At 39.5% G+C, this 15300-nt stretch overlaps 1 protein-coding gene across 1 annotated transcript in view; it reads left to right on the top strand.

The window, feature by feature from the left end:
- LOC150081150 (uncharacterized) overlaps nucleotides 1-15300 on the top strand; it is a 421878-nt gene that overhangs the window by 219582 nt on the left and 186996 nt on the right. The window contains exon 13 of the mRNA XM_090380944.1: nucleotides 5079-5141. Within this exon, the coding sequence (XP_090237070.1) occupies nucleotides 5079-5141 (63 nt within the window). The remainder of the gene's footprint in view (nucleotides 1-5078; nucleotides 5142-15300) is intronic.

Genomic DNA, 15300 nt, shown 5'->3' with positions numbered 1-15300 from the left:
ATGGATAACAAATTATTGTAACAGGCAATTGTTAAACTGCATCTTGATTACTGCATATAGGTCTGGATGCCTCATTTTAGGAAGGATATAGACCTGCTGGAATATGTGCAATGGGCAACCGGATTGGAATCCAGAACTAAACCCTTTCTGTTACTGAGAAAAGGTTCAATTCTGCAAATTGCAGCATTCAGTCCAATCAGTATCTGGAAAGTTAAATCTCCCATTATTAAGACCTTCTGATTTACTGACCCACTTTATTTGTCATCAGTATAGTTGTTCTATCCTGTCTTTTCTGTGCACATTTTATTTCCCATATTCAAATTTTGCATTCCCTTTCACCATTCATTTCAAAATGCACACTATTTGTGTCTAAATGGCACTATGTTTCTGATATCCCTATAATTCCCATACTTGATAACTTAGCCAATATTTCAATTTCAAATTTATTTAATACGCTCCTTGGATTAGTGCAGCGTTTCCCAAACTTTTTTAGTCACAGAACACTTTTCATCTCACAACATATTCACGGAACACTTATGAAACACAAGTAAAGTGAGAGCCAAAACACTGTTGCTAATATTTTATTACATATATCATGCACTGTGCATCAGGGAGCATCTTTATTTCCAACCCGTGTAAAGCCGAAATTCAAATGACTGTCATTATACTTTCATTTTGGTCTTTTATTAGTTGGTTCCTGTTTTTTCACTTTGAATTTCTGGGGAACAAAAGGCTGCGATTGTTCATCCTCACTTTGAAGTGTGACAATATTGTGTTCATTTTCATCGACCACAGTTGCACTACTAGAAGTACTTTGCTTCTGGTTTTAAAGTTCCTTCTTTCAACCACAAATATATGGTCACATATTTTAGTAATAATATTTTGAAATACTAATAATTATCAAAAAAAATTTTATAGAAGGAAGTGAGTCTAGTGATGATATCAGTTCGCTTCCTCCTCTTCTTTAACCCATGTACTCCAATCTAAATCACATATGAATGGCATACTAGATCACCACATTGTCATTACCTCTATACATACTTCTTTATGCAAGGCCCGCTAAAATAAAGTGTTCTGCAGTCTATTTGATTATTAGTCTATGCCAGTACATTAATGACTGAAAAAAAATTATGTTAAATATTATAATGATACAGAAGTGGTGTATGCCACAAATATGTAAAATTTATTTAATTTATTTTTTTAATTATTAATTACGATTGTTCATGGAACACAATTTGGGAAACACTGGATTAGGGTATATGCAAGTAATATGTGCCTCCTTCAGGCTTTTGATCACTGATACCTAGCATTTCCTTTATGTGGACATTCTTAATGCGTGAAATGTTACTGCTGATAATCAGATTCTGGCATTGCCTTCTCTTACTGCCTCTAACTAGCCTGATGTTGAAAGCAGTTTCCACAGCACACCTTGTAATTCTCCACATTTTGCTTTCCAGGTTTCTGCATGTCACAACAGAAGTAGTGTAATAATCAGTTTCGCCTCTGCTTGCTACGGCATTAAAGTCTGTTATTAAAGGGTTAACCTAAAAGTTAGGTTCTCAATCCACTCAAAGGAAGCCATGATGTTGGAAGTCACTTTTCAAATTTTACAAGATTTTTCTCCATTACATTAGAATTAGCAAGGGCACATAATGCAAGAAAGCAAGCTTACACAGCATCAGCCAAAAAAAAAAACACAAATGCCCTTCACATTTCCCCATCCACTCACTCCAAATATTTGTCCACCTGAATCCGTTCAAGCCATCAACTTCCACAACGAGAGATGGAACTTTGTTCCAGCAATCAACCACCTGCTAGCTAAAGGCAAACTTCCACACATCTATCCTACAACTGTCTTTCCTCAATTTGAATTTATGCCCTCTCAGAAGATTATTCTGAGCAAGAGGAAGAATCTCATCAGCATTGAGCATGTTCAAACTGTTCGAGGCTTTATACACTTCAATCAGATCACCTCGCAGGTGTCTAGTCTCCAGACACTGTAATTTGCAGTGTCTGGAGCCTTTAAACTTAACTTAAAAAAAAACTTAAGCCTTTCTTCATAAGAGAAACCCTTCGTTCCATTCACTAATCTTGTTGCACTTCTCTGTACTTGTTCCAACAGCTCGACATCCTTCTTAAAATGAGGCTTCCAGACCTGTATACAATACATAAGGTTTGGCCTGATAATTGCCGTATAATCACCTCCTTATCCCTGCTAAAAAAATTCCTGTATATCATTGACAAGACACCATGAGCTACTCTTCCAATTGGGATGCTAGCAGGTCTGCTTTATCCTTGGCTAAAGTGACAATAGAATCATCTGATTTAGACAGAGGTGGGAGCAGAGATGGGCAAAAGTTGCGGTCAATAGCTTTGGCAAGACACCAGAATGCATGGCTACCATTAGGGCAAGAAGCAAGTTTTCTACTCTTAGCCTGTTCAAAATCTAGTCTGGACTGATTAATAACTGCTTTACAATTGTTGCAAGCTTTGGTGTAAGCAGAAAATGAAACTGAAGAGTTGGAAAAAAGCCAATTACGACATGCAACATTCTTCTATTGAGCATTTTTAGCACATTTATTGGAAAACCAAGGTTAGATAAAAGATGAGAATTTAAAGTGGAGTTTGGAATAAAGGAGTCCATTTCTACAGGAATAATTTCACTGACATGATCTGAGCAAACGTTGACATCAGAAGTTTTGAAACAGTAATCTGACCCAGGAAAAGAAGAAGAGAAATCTCGCAGGTTATCCCATTTTGCATTCTTGTAATTCCAAACAGCACGAGGTTGGGAATAGTCATGAGATAAAGGCTCCATTGGAGAAGAGACAATCAACAAGTTGTGATCTGAGGTGCCTAAAGGACCACTCACTTCGACTGTGTACTTAGAAGGGTTGATTGTGAGAAAAAGATCAGCTTAAGTTGTTCCCAGTGTTATATATTTCAGTTGTGATTCTAAATGCTCCATGCTCCACCCATTAAATACATCTATGAAAACACAATCACACAACTGTACTTCAAACTCATTTTTTTATTTCTTTCTGCTAATGTGAAATTAGCATTAGCATTAGTAGAGGCATATGATGCAAGAAAGCAAGCTTATTCAGCATCAGCCAAAAAAAAAAAAAAAACCACTACTCCCATTTCACCCCTCCATTCGTTCGAAATACCTGTCCAGCTGAGCCTTAAATTTATTTAGGCTATCAACTTCAACAACAAGCGATGGGAGTCTATTCCACAAACCAACTGCCCGCTGACTAAAGGCAAATTTCCGCACATCTATCCGACATCCGTCCTTCCTCAATTTGAATTTATGCCCTCTCAGGTGATTATTCTGAGCAAGAGGAAGAATCCCATCGGCATTGAGCATGCTCAAGCCATTCAAAGCCTTATACACCTCTATCAGATCACCTCGCCGATGCCTAGTCTCCAGGCTCTGTAATTTGCAAAACTTTAGCCTTTCTTCATAAGAGCAACCCTTTGTTCCATTCACTAATCTTGTTGCCCTTCTCTGTACTCATTCGAGCAGCTCTACATCCTTCTTGAAATGAGGCCTCCAGACCTGTATACAGTACTCAAGGTGTGGCCTGACCAATGCCTTATACAAGGGAATAATCACATCCTTATCCCTGCTAGAAAAATTCCTGTATATCATTGACAAGACACCATGAGCTACTCTTGCAGCTCGTCTGCACTGCTCAGAGAACTTCATATCTGCCTGCACAATTACCCCCAGGTCCTTTTCATTCTCTACCACTGTCAGCGTAGTACCACAGAGTTCATACGTTGATCTGGGGTTACTGTTTCCCATATGTAGTACTTTACATTTGTCAATGTTAAACTTCATTTGCCACCTCTCAGCCCATCTGCTCAACCTTTCCAGATCCTGTTGCAGCAGCATAGTATCAGTAGTGTCCTTAACAACCCTGCCAACCTTGGTATCGTCTGCAAACTTGGACATTAAGCCTGATACACCATCATCAATATCATTTATAAATACAGAAAACAACAATGGACCCAACACTGAACCCTGAGGAACTCCACTAATAACATTAGTCCACGTTGAGCAATGTCCATTGATTATCACTCTCTGTCTTCTGCCACTCAACCATCCCTTTATCCATAGCAGCAATTTGCCTCCAATGCCACACTTCTCCAATTTGTGCAGCAGTCTTCCATGCGCAACAGTATCAAAAGCCTTTCTAAGATCCAAATATATAATATCAAAGTTATTCCCTGCATCCAGTTCTTTTGTGACTACATCATAGTATCCAATCAAATTGGTCAGGCAAGACCTGCCCTTAACAAAACCATGCTGTGTCTGAGCTATAACTGAATTCTTGTCCAGATGATCCTGCAGTGCTTCTTTAACCAGTGCCTCCATTAATTTTCCTGGAACCGAAGTTAAACTAACAGGTCTATAATTACTTGTGTCAGCCTTTGATCCTCCTTTGTGAATTGGGGTTACATTTGCACATCTCCAGTCCATGGGTACCTCCCCTGAGTCCAAAGAAGCTCTCATAATTATGGCTAGGGGTTTGCTTACTTCCTTTGCTGCCTCCTTTAATATAACTGGATAGATCCCATCCACCCCTGGTGCCTTTTTTATGTTTATCCTCAGCAATTTCTCCTCCACTTTCCTCTCAGTTATTAGAAAATAATCTAGCTCACTGCCAATGTTTACTTCACCTACGACATTCCCCTTCCTGAATAACTCCTCATGTGTGAATGTAGATGCAAAATACTCATTTAGATTGTTAGCCACCTGAGCAGGATCCTCAACTGTTGAACCATCAACATCCAGTGGACCAATCTGATTCATCCCTTTCCTTCTTGAGTTTAAATAGGTAAATTCATAAATTTTGAGTTTATCTTGAGTTTAAATAGGCAAATTCATAATTGTGTAATATAAAAATAATAAATTTTAGTTATCGCGCATTCTCGTGCACTTTGTAAAAATATTTTTTTACGCTTAATTTTTAATATAACAAATGTATAACATGGGAGAAATAAAATTGTGATTTTTTTTTTTTTTGGATGTTTCCAAATATTGTTAATATTGTTAATTTCATTTTTAGATAACACAAAATCCTTTACATACAGTACAGTTGAAGGGAATACATATTTATCTCTAGAAGAAGGTAAGATTTTGAATTAATTTATTTTGAAATCAATATAATATCGGTGTGTCGATACACCATAGACAACTCTTAAGAAACTACAAAGTAGTTGTTGTAGGCATCATTTCCTCTTTCTCATATTGTGCTCTGCCTTCACAATGAGTTGCCATGATATTGCACTACCTTGAATAAGTAACGCTTCACTAATAGAGAAGACTATCATTACTTATTCTCAGTGAGTACCACCACCCAGACATGTTTCAAGGCTATTGTGAATTTAATGTGAAAAAAAACGCATTGGACCAGATCTATTTAATCAAACAAATGAATTATAAAATCCAAACCTAAATCATGAAAAATCTTAATTCAGACGATCATTTGAAGGCTATTTGTGAATTTAATGTGAAAAATTATCCATTGGACCAGGTCTATTAAACCAAACAAATGAGTTATAAAATTTAATATCATGGAACTGTTTTGATGAGAGCCTAAGAGATCTACATTTTATCAAGAAAAACTGAATTTTGTAATAAATGAAAAAAACAGTTTTTTATTTTTTATTTTTTCCAAATAACTAAAACCAGTACTTAAGATGAACCTCATCTCCAACCAAACTGCACAGAAGAGGTGGCTCTCCCCACCTTTTCAGAAACTTATCAGACCCTAAACGCCATTTTTCCAACTGTAAAAACCTTTGCATGGAAGCAGACATTGTTTGTTTGTTTGTTTCAAGTCCCAAAGATATCCCTTAAAGGTCCCAAACCTTTTCTGTTTTCGAAGCTTCCACACATGATATTTTGCCTCTGTAATTAAAAATATCGTGAACATTTTTTTCTTGCCCAAGGGATGATCGAATTGCAAGTAAATTACCACCTCTAGTGTGAACTGTCTTATCCTCAAAAATCTACAAATTCTTTTCCAAACTTCCTGCGCAAATCGACAGTAATATATGGTACACTGTTTCAATTTCGGTACAAAATTCGCATAATCTGTTGCCTGTCTGGCTAAATCTATACGTAATATCGTTCACTGGTATATTTCCGTAACCTCCACGAAAAATCAATACGCGATGGGTAGTTTCCGCCAATTTTTAAATTTTTAAAAATAAATTGCGCATTATGGTTTCCTAAATTTGGCTTTTCTGGATTTTCTGAGTTAAACGGTGTCCAGTAGAGTCGTTTTAAACCACCCTTAAAAGGATCCTATATCTTTCTTCCTTAACTGCGTGCACATATCCCGAATTTTTTTTGTAATATATAGGAATTTTCTCTGCTTTTGGTCCTAGATAATTGCCGCCTTTAATTAAGGCTGTATTAAATCCCATAAAATATTTTATCAGTACCGCTACTAAATGGTTAGATTGCACCATATTAGCCACATCCAGCAGTCTCTTACAGCTACACCTCAAATTAATTTTTGGAATACTTATTCCCCCATCTTCCCACGGTAAAAATAAAAGTTTCTGCGCTATCTCTTGCCATTTTCCTCTCCATAGAAACTGAAATGTTGGAACGTAAAATCGTCTCATTGTCTTAGCTGTGATTCCTGTTATAAACACCATGTATAAGATCATAGGAAGAATTACGGTTCTGACAATAATGGATTTGTTCTCAAAAGAAAATTGTCCCACTTCCCACTCTTTTAAACTTTCCCATATTTTAGTGGTGAGCCCTCCTACGGGTAGCATGGGACTCTCTCTAAACAGAACTCCCAATATTTGGATTGATTTATCTGACTCCACTTCTCGTTGTGGTAAAGGCCGATGTACCCATTCCCCTAGCAATTTGATGCTAGTCTTGTCTTCGTTTATGTTTAACCCTGACTTCTTACCAAAAGAAGTAACCAGTGACATAAATTCTTCCACAGCATAACTCGTAGTGAAAGTGGCAGTAACATCATCCGCATACACTGCTCTGCTGGCTTTAGCAACGGTATCCCCTGAATGGCCTCAGTTCTGTCTATTCTTCCCAGTAGTGGTTCCAGTGCTAACGTAAATAACAAAGGACTAAGTGGACATCCTTGTTTTACTCCCCTATCAATTTTAATGTTTTTTGAAATTTCTCCGTTTATCAAAAGTCGTGTGCTACTACGTGTATATAGATTTCTCAGGACTGTAAACAACTGAGATCCTATGTTCGTATCTTTAATTATAGAGAAAAGGTAGTCGTGGTCGATTCTATCCAACGCCTTTTCTAGGTCGATTGCCACTAACGCTAAATTGTAACTCTTTCTTTTCCAATATTCTAATATATCTTTTAATAGCCAAAGGTTATATTCTATTCGCCTCCCCGGTATACCGTAGCACTGTGTGCTTCTAACTACCTGGGTTACGTCGCGTTTTAGCTTAGTTGACAAAATCTTTGCAAATATTTTGTAGTCACAATTAGCCAACGTTATAGGTCTCCAGTTAGCAATTTTCGTTAAATCCCGTCCATGCTTCAGAATGAAAATAGTATGAAAGTAGCAGAATGAAAATTGTACCTGAAGGCATTTAAAAAGCCTTCAGGTACAACCCCTTCCTGAAAAAATTTGTTAAAGACGGCTAGAAGAATAGGCGCTAACAAGTTCCAAAATTTCTTATAAAATTCAACCCCCAAACCATCTGGTCCCAGCACGCGTCATAATTTACATGATTTTAGAGTCACAGTTAGATCCCCCATAATTAGTTCCCTGTCCTGTAATGCTTTTTGCTCGGGTGTGAATTGTCCAATCGTCCAAATGGAGTTGTCTCTCTCTTTTTTTCTGCAAACCAAGCTCTTTTTCATAGTAATTTACAAAACTATTCATAATAGTTAGTGTTGTTGAATGTGTGTTGTCATCGTCTTTAATTTCCTGAACCGTTTTGGCTAAATTATTTAGCCTTAGTCTTCTTTGGTAAAATGCAGCTGAAGGACTATCAGCCTCCCTAAATTTCAGCCGTATTTTTTGCGCTTTTCTTTCTCTTCTTCCAATATTATACCGTCAATAATCGCTTGTACTTCCGCTGTTGCCCTTCCATCCCTGCAATGTTGGTAAATTCTTTTTTCTTGTAAGAGATCTTTCAGTCTATTTCTGCGTTGTTCGTTTCTTTCCTTAATTTTGGAGTAATAAAATGATTTAGCACTTTCTTTAATTTTCGCCAACATTTTACACTCATTTCCACCTTGCTCTACTATCTCTTTAATAACTGTTGTAAAGTCCCAGTCCTCTCTCTCCAGAACTGCTGGGTTGAGCTTCCAATAGCCTTTACCCAGACTAACGTTTGTAAATAAATCTCCCTTCCACATTACTGCAATGTGATCTGAAACTTGTTGACCTCCCGAAAATTTCACATGCCGTATCATTGTTATCTTATCCTTCAACTGACTTGTTGCATAAATGCGATCTATCCTAGTTCCTATATTATTGGCTATTCTCGTGGCCGCTCGTTTCCCCGGATTTTTTTCCCTCCAGATGTCTACCAAGTCCAATTTAGTACAAACCTCGATTCATTAGCATTAGCATTAATAGAGGCATTTGATGCAAGAAAGCAAGCTTATGCAGCATCAGCCAAAAAAAAAAAAAATAAATAAATAAAAAATAACCATTTCCACTTCGCCTCTCTGTTCGTTCGAAATACTTGTCCAGCTGAGCCTAAAACTTATTTAGACTATCAACTTCCACGACAAGGGATGGAAGTCTATTCCACCAACCAACCACCCGCTGGCTAAAGGCAAATTTCCTCACGTCTATCCTACATCTGTCTTTTCTCAATTTGAAGTTATGCCCTCTCAGGTGATTATTCTGAGCAAAAGGAAGAATCCCATCAGCATTGAGCATGCTCAAACCATTCAAACCAGATCACCTCGCCTGTGCCTAGTCTCCAGACACTGTAATTTGCAAAACTTAAGCCTTTCTTCGTAAGAGCATCCCTTTGTTCCATTCACTAATCTTGTTGCCCTTCTCTGTACTCATTCCAGCATCTCTACATCCTTCTTGAAATGAGGCCTCCAGACCTGTATATAGTACTCTAGGTGTGGTCTGACCATTACCTTATACAAGGGAATAATCACCTCCTTATCCCTGCTAGAAAAATTCCTATATATCATAGACAATACACCATGAGCTACTCTTGCAGCCCATCTGCACTGCTCAGAAAACTTCATATCTGCCTGCACAACCACCCCCAGGTCCCTTTCATTCTCTACCACTGTTAGTGTAGTACCACAGAGTTGATACGTTGCTCTGGGGTTGCTGTTTCCCATATGTAGTACTTTACATTTGTCAATGTTAAACTTCATTTGCCACCTCTCAGCCCATCTGCTCAACATTTCCAGATCCTGTTGCAGTAGCATAGTGTCAGTAGTGTCCTTGACAACCCTGCCAACCTTCGTATCATCTGCAAACTTCGACATTAAGCTTGATATACCATCATTAATATCATTTATAAATACAGAAGACAATAATGGACCCAATACTGAACCCTGAGGGACTCCACTAATAACATTAGTCCACTGATGAGCAGTGTCCATTGATTACCACTCTCTGTCTTCTCCCCCTCAGCCACCCCTTTATCCACAGCAGCAATTTGCCTCCAATGCCACACTGCTTCAATTTGTGTAGCAGTCTTCCATGTGCAACAGTATCAAAAGCCTTTCTAAGATCCAAGTATATAATATCAAAGTTATTTCCTGCATCCAGTTCTTTTGTGACTGCATCATAGTATCCAATCAACTTGGTCAGGCAAGACTTCCCCTTAACAAAACCATGCTGTGTCTGAGCTATAACTGAAGTCTTGTCTAGATGATCCTGCAGTGCTTCTTTAACCAGTGCCTCTATTAATTTTCCAGGAATAGAAGTTAAACTAACAGGACTATAATTACTTGTGTCACCATTTGATCCTGCTTTGTGAATTGGGGTCACATTTGCACATCTCCAGTCCATGGGTACTTCCCCTGAGTCCAAGGAAGCTCTCATAATTATGGCTAAGGGTTTGCTTACTTCCTTTGCTGCCTCCTTTAATATAACTGGATAGATCCCATCCACCCCAGGTGCCTTTCTTGTATTTATCTTCAACAATTTCTCCTCCACTTTACTCTCAGTTATTACAAGATTCTCTAGCTTACTCCCAGAGTTGAATACATCTCTGGCATTCCCCTCGCTGAATAACTCCTCATGTGTGAATGTCGATGCAAAATATTCATTCAATCTGTTAGCCACCTGAGCAGGATCATCAACGGTTGACCCGTCGATATCAAGTGGACCAATCTGATTCATCCCCTTCCTTCTAGAGTTTACATAAGTAATTCACGAACCCCCCCCCCGTACCATTATGCGGGGTACCCACCAGAATTTTGTCCATAATGGGGTCAGGAACGCAGTTCCAGTCCCCTGCCATTATAACCCACTGCACCCCCCTCATATAGTTTTCCAGCCCCTGAAACAGTGTTTTCCTTCCTAAAGTGGAATTTGGACTATAGACACAGATTAGTCTAATTGTGCGGCCCCCCATAACTCCAATCCACTGCCACAACCCGACCTTCTGTATCCCTACCCACCAGTCGTACAGTCCCTAAAATTGGAGCAACCACTACTATTAGCATTAGCATTAGTAGAGGCATTTGATGCAAGAAAGCAAGCTTATGCAGCATCAGCCAAAAAAAAAAAAAAAAAAAAAAAAAAGTAACATAAATAAATAAAAATAACCACTTCCACTTCACCCCTCTGTTCGTTCGAAATACTTGTCCAGCTGAGCCTTAAACTTATTTAGGCTATCAACTTCCACGACAAGGGATGGAAGTCTGTTCCACCCACCAACCACCCGCTGGCTAAAGGCAAATTTCCGCACATCTATCCTACATCTGTCTTTCCTCAATTTGAATTTATGCCCTCTCAGGTGATTTTTCTGAGCTAGAGGAAGAATCCCATCAGCATTGAGCATGCTCAAACCATTCAAGGCTTTGTACACCTCTATCAGATCACCCCGCTGGTGCCTAGTTTCCAGACACTGTAATTTGCAAAACTTAAGCCTTTCTTCGTAAGAGAACCCCTTTGTCCCATTCACCAATCTAGTTGCCCTTCTCTGTACTCGTTCCAGCAGCTCTACATCCTTCCTGAAATGAGGCCTCCACGCCTGTATACAGTACTCTAGGTGTGGCCTGACCATTGCCTTATACAAGGGAATAATCACCTCCTTATCCCTGCTAGAAAAATTCCTATATATCATTGACAATACACCATGAGCTACTCTTGCAGCTCGTCTGCACTGCTCAGAGAACTTCATATCTGCCTGCACCACCACCCCCAGGTCCCTTTCATTCTCTACCACTGTCAGTGTAGTACCACAGAGTTGATACGTTGCTCTGGGGTTGCTGTTTCCCATATGTAGTACTTTACATTTGTCAATGTTAAACTTCATTTGCCACCTCGAAGCCCATCTGCTCAACCTTTCCAAATCCTGTTGCAGCAGCATAGTGTCAGTAGTGTCCTTGACAACCCTGCCAACCTTCGTATCGTCTGCAAACTTGGACATTAAGCCTGATATACCATCATCAATATCATTTATAAATACAGAAAACAATAATAATCTCTAATAATGTCTAAAATGTCTAATAATCCTGTCGAGAGGTTAAAAAACCTCTCGACAGGATTATTAGACATTTCTTCCGGAAACCTGTCAATAGTAACCACTTTGCGTATGTTACCTATATGCACAGGTTTGATCATTACGTTTCTAATAGAAAACCCTTTCAAAACCTTTTGTCTTGCCTCTATTGTTTTCAAGACCAACTGATATTTCTGCCTCGGTAATGAAGTTAATCCTTTTATCTCATTAGCATTAGCATTAGCATTAGTAGTGGCATATGATGCAAGAAAGCAAGCTTATTCAGCATCAGCCAAAAAAAAAAAAAAAAAAAAACCCCACTCCCATTTCACCCCTCCGTTTGTTCGAAATACCTATCCAGTTGAGCTTTAAATTTGTTTAGGCTATCAACTTCAACAACAAGTGATGGAAGTCGGTTCCACCAACCAACCACCCGCTGGCCAAAGGCAAATTTCCGCACATCTATCCGACATCCGTCCTTCCTCAATTTGAATTTATGCCCTCTGAGGTGATTATTCTGAGCAAGATGAAGAATCCCATTGGCATTGAGCATGCTCAAACCATTCAAAGCCTTATACACCTCTATCAGATCACCTCGCCGATGCCTAGTCTCCAGACTCTGTAATTTGCAAAATTTAAGCCTTTCTTCGTAAGAGCAACCCTTTGTTCCATTCACTAATCTTGTTGCCCTTCTCTGTACCCGTTCCAGCAGCTCTACATACTTCTTGAAATGAGGCCTCCAGACCTGTATACAGTACTCAAGATGTGGCCTAACCATTGCCTTATACAAGGGAATAATCACCTCCTTATCCCTGCTAGAAAAATTCCTGTATATCATTGACAAGACACCATGAGCTACTCTTGCAGCTCGAAAACTTCATATCTGCCTGCACAATCACCCCAAAGTCCCTTTCATTCTCTACCACTGTCAGTGTAGTACCACAGAGTTGATACGTTGCTCTGGGGTTGCTTTTTCCCATGTGTAGTACTTTACATTTGTCAATGTTAAACTTCATTTGCCACCTCTCAGCCCATCTGCTCAACCTTTCCAGATCCTGTTGCAGCAGCATAGTGTCAGTAGTGTCCTTGACAACCCTGCCAACATTTGTATCATCTGCAAACTTGGACATTAAGCTTGATATACCATCATCAATATCATTTATAAATACAGAAAACAATAATGGACCCAACACTGAGCCCTGAGGGACTCCACTAATAACATTAGTCCACGATGAGCAGTGTCCATTGATTACCACTCTCTGTCTTCTCCCCCTCAACCACCCCTTTATCCATAGCAGCAATTTGCCTCCAATGTCACACTGCTCCAATTTGTGTAGCAGTCTTCCATGTGCAACAGTATCAAAAGCCTTTCTAAGATCCAAGTATATAATATCAAAGTTATTCCCTGCATCCAGTTCTTTTGTGACTGCATCATAGTATCCAATCAAGTTGGTCAGGCAAGACTTCCCCTTATCAAAACCATGCTGTGTCTGAGCTATAACTGAAGTCTTGTCTAAATGATCCTGCAGTGCTTCTTTAACCAGTGCCTCCATTAATTTTCCTGGAACAGACGTTAAGCTCACAGGTCTATAATTACTTGTGTCAGCGTTTGATCCTCCTTTGTGAATTGGGGTCACATTTGCACATTTCCAGTCTATGGGTACCTCCCCTGAGTCCAAGGAAGCTCTCATAATTATGGCTAAGGGTTTGCTTACTTCTTTTGCTGCCTCCTTTAATATAACTGGATAGATCCCATCCACCCCGGGTGCCTTTCTTGTGTTTATCTTCAACAGTTTCTCCTCCACTTTACTCCCAGTTATTTCAAGATTCTGTAGCTTACTGCTAGAGTTGAATACACCTCTGGCATTCCCCTCGCTGAATAACTCCTCATGTGTGAATGTCGATGCAAAATATTCATTTAGTTTGTTAGCTACCTGAGCAGAGTCATCAACAGTTGACCCATCAATATCAAGCGGACCAATGTGATTCATCCCCTTCCTTCTAGGGTTTACATAAGTAAAGAACTCTTTGCTGTTTTTCTTTGCCTCCCTTGCCAAGGATTTCTCGTAATCTGCCTTCGCCTGCCTAACCTCCTTTGTAACTTGGTTACATATCAACTTGTATCTATCATAGGCTTCTGTGTCATGTGTTAATTTGTAAGTATCCCATGCATTTTTCTTCTCTGCCATATGCCTCATTAGTTCATCTGACATCCATTTTGGCCTAAACCTTGAACAATATTTCTTAGTTGGTATGTAAAGCCTAGTAGCTTCCAAGATAAGTTCTTTGAATGCTTCCCATTTTGAATTTGCTGTTGGTAACATCATCAGTTGGTCCCACTGTATAGAATTTAAATACTGTCTCAGTCCATCGTAGTCGCCTTTACGGAAGCAATAACCCTTCCCTTTACCCCTAATGGTAGTTACCTCTTTCAGTAAATCCCACTTCAGCACACAGTGATCACTGCCACCTAGTGGTTCATTTATCTGCAGATTGCATGAAGAATCACTGCTGATAATCAAATCAAGAGTATTACTCCCTCTAGTTGCCTCCCGAACATGCTGATGTAGAAAACAATCATCCAATAAATCTACAAAAGCCCTGCTAGTGTGTGAGTAACCAGCCCCCAAATTCCTGTCAATATCTGGGAAATTAAAATCTCCCATTATAAGACTCTCTGATTTACTGGCCCACTCTATTTCCCTGTACAGTTCCTTATTATACTCATCAGAGTCATTAGGCCTATAGCACACTCCTACTCTCAATTTTGATCTCCCAATGCTTATGTCACACCAAACTGACTCAACACTGCACTGTCCAGCGATGTCGACTGGCTTCACTTCCTTGGTTTTTATGTGTTTCTTAACTAATAGCATAACCCCTCCCCCCTTCCTATCCTGTCTATCCTTTCTGTAGACGTTGTACTCCCCAAATTGCAGTTCTGCATCCCTTATATCTGTGTGACACCACGTCTCTAATATCCCAACAATATCTGCCTTTGATGTTTTGAGCAATACCTCAAATTCATCAAATTTATTTACTAAACTCCTAGCATTGGTGTACACGCAAGTATACCTGCACCTGTTTCTATTCTTAGCTACCCTAACACAACCCATGTGTTTACTTGTACCGCAATGGCTCCCAGCAGTCTCTGAAATACCATGCATCTTGTTTTTCAGGCTTCTGCTCATTCTAATAGAAGCAGTGCAAGAATCTCTTTCACCTCTGCCAGTGGCTACTGTCAATCTATTGGTCTTTGTCTCCCCCCAAGCTAGCAGTTTTCTGACCCACCTAACACTGCCTCGATAGCATCAGCAAATATTCTTGCACCCTTTCTATTTAAGTGTATCCCATCCCTGTAGAAGCAATCTCTCCTGTTAACAAGTACAGTCCAGGCTGAAAAAAATTCTTCCCCTTGAGCCTTGCACAATCTTTCCAGGGCCAAATTGATCGACAAGGCTCTCATCATATACTCCCTATAGCACACTCCTACTCTCAATTTTGATTTCCCTATGCTTATGTCACACGGGCGCCTCCGTAGCCAGGTGGGAAGGAGCAGCAGTGCGTAGCACACGCTTCTTGATTAGACCGGGGTTCGAGCCCGTCACCACCAAATAC

This window comes from Mastigoproctus giganteus, chromosome 9, assembly GCF_048544385.1.
Source record: "Mastigoproctus giganteus isolate SK-2022 chromosome 9, ASM4854438v1, whole genome shotgun sequence".
NCBI lineage: Eukaryota > Metazoa > Arthropoda > Arachnida > Uropygi > Thelyphonidae > Mastigoproctus > Mastigoproctus giganteus.
Note: the sequence above shows the minus strand (reverse complement) of the source record. Positions and strands in the feature narration are given on the sequence as shown.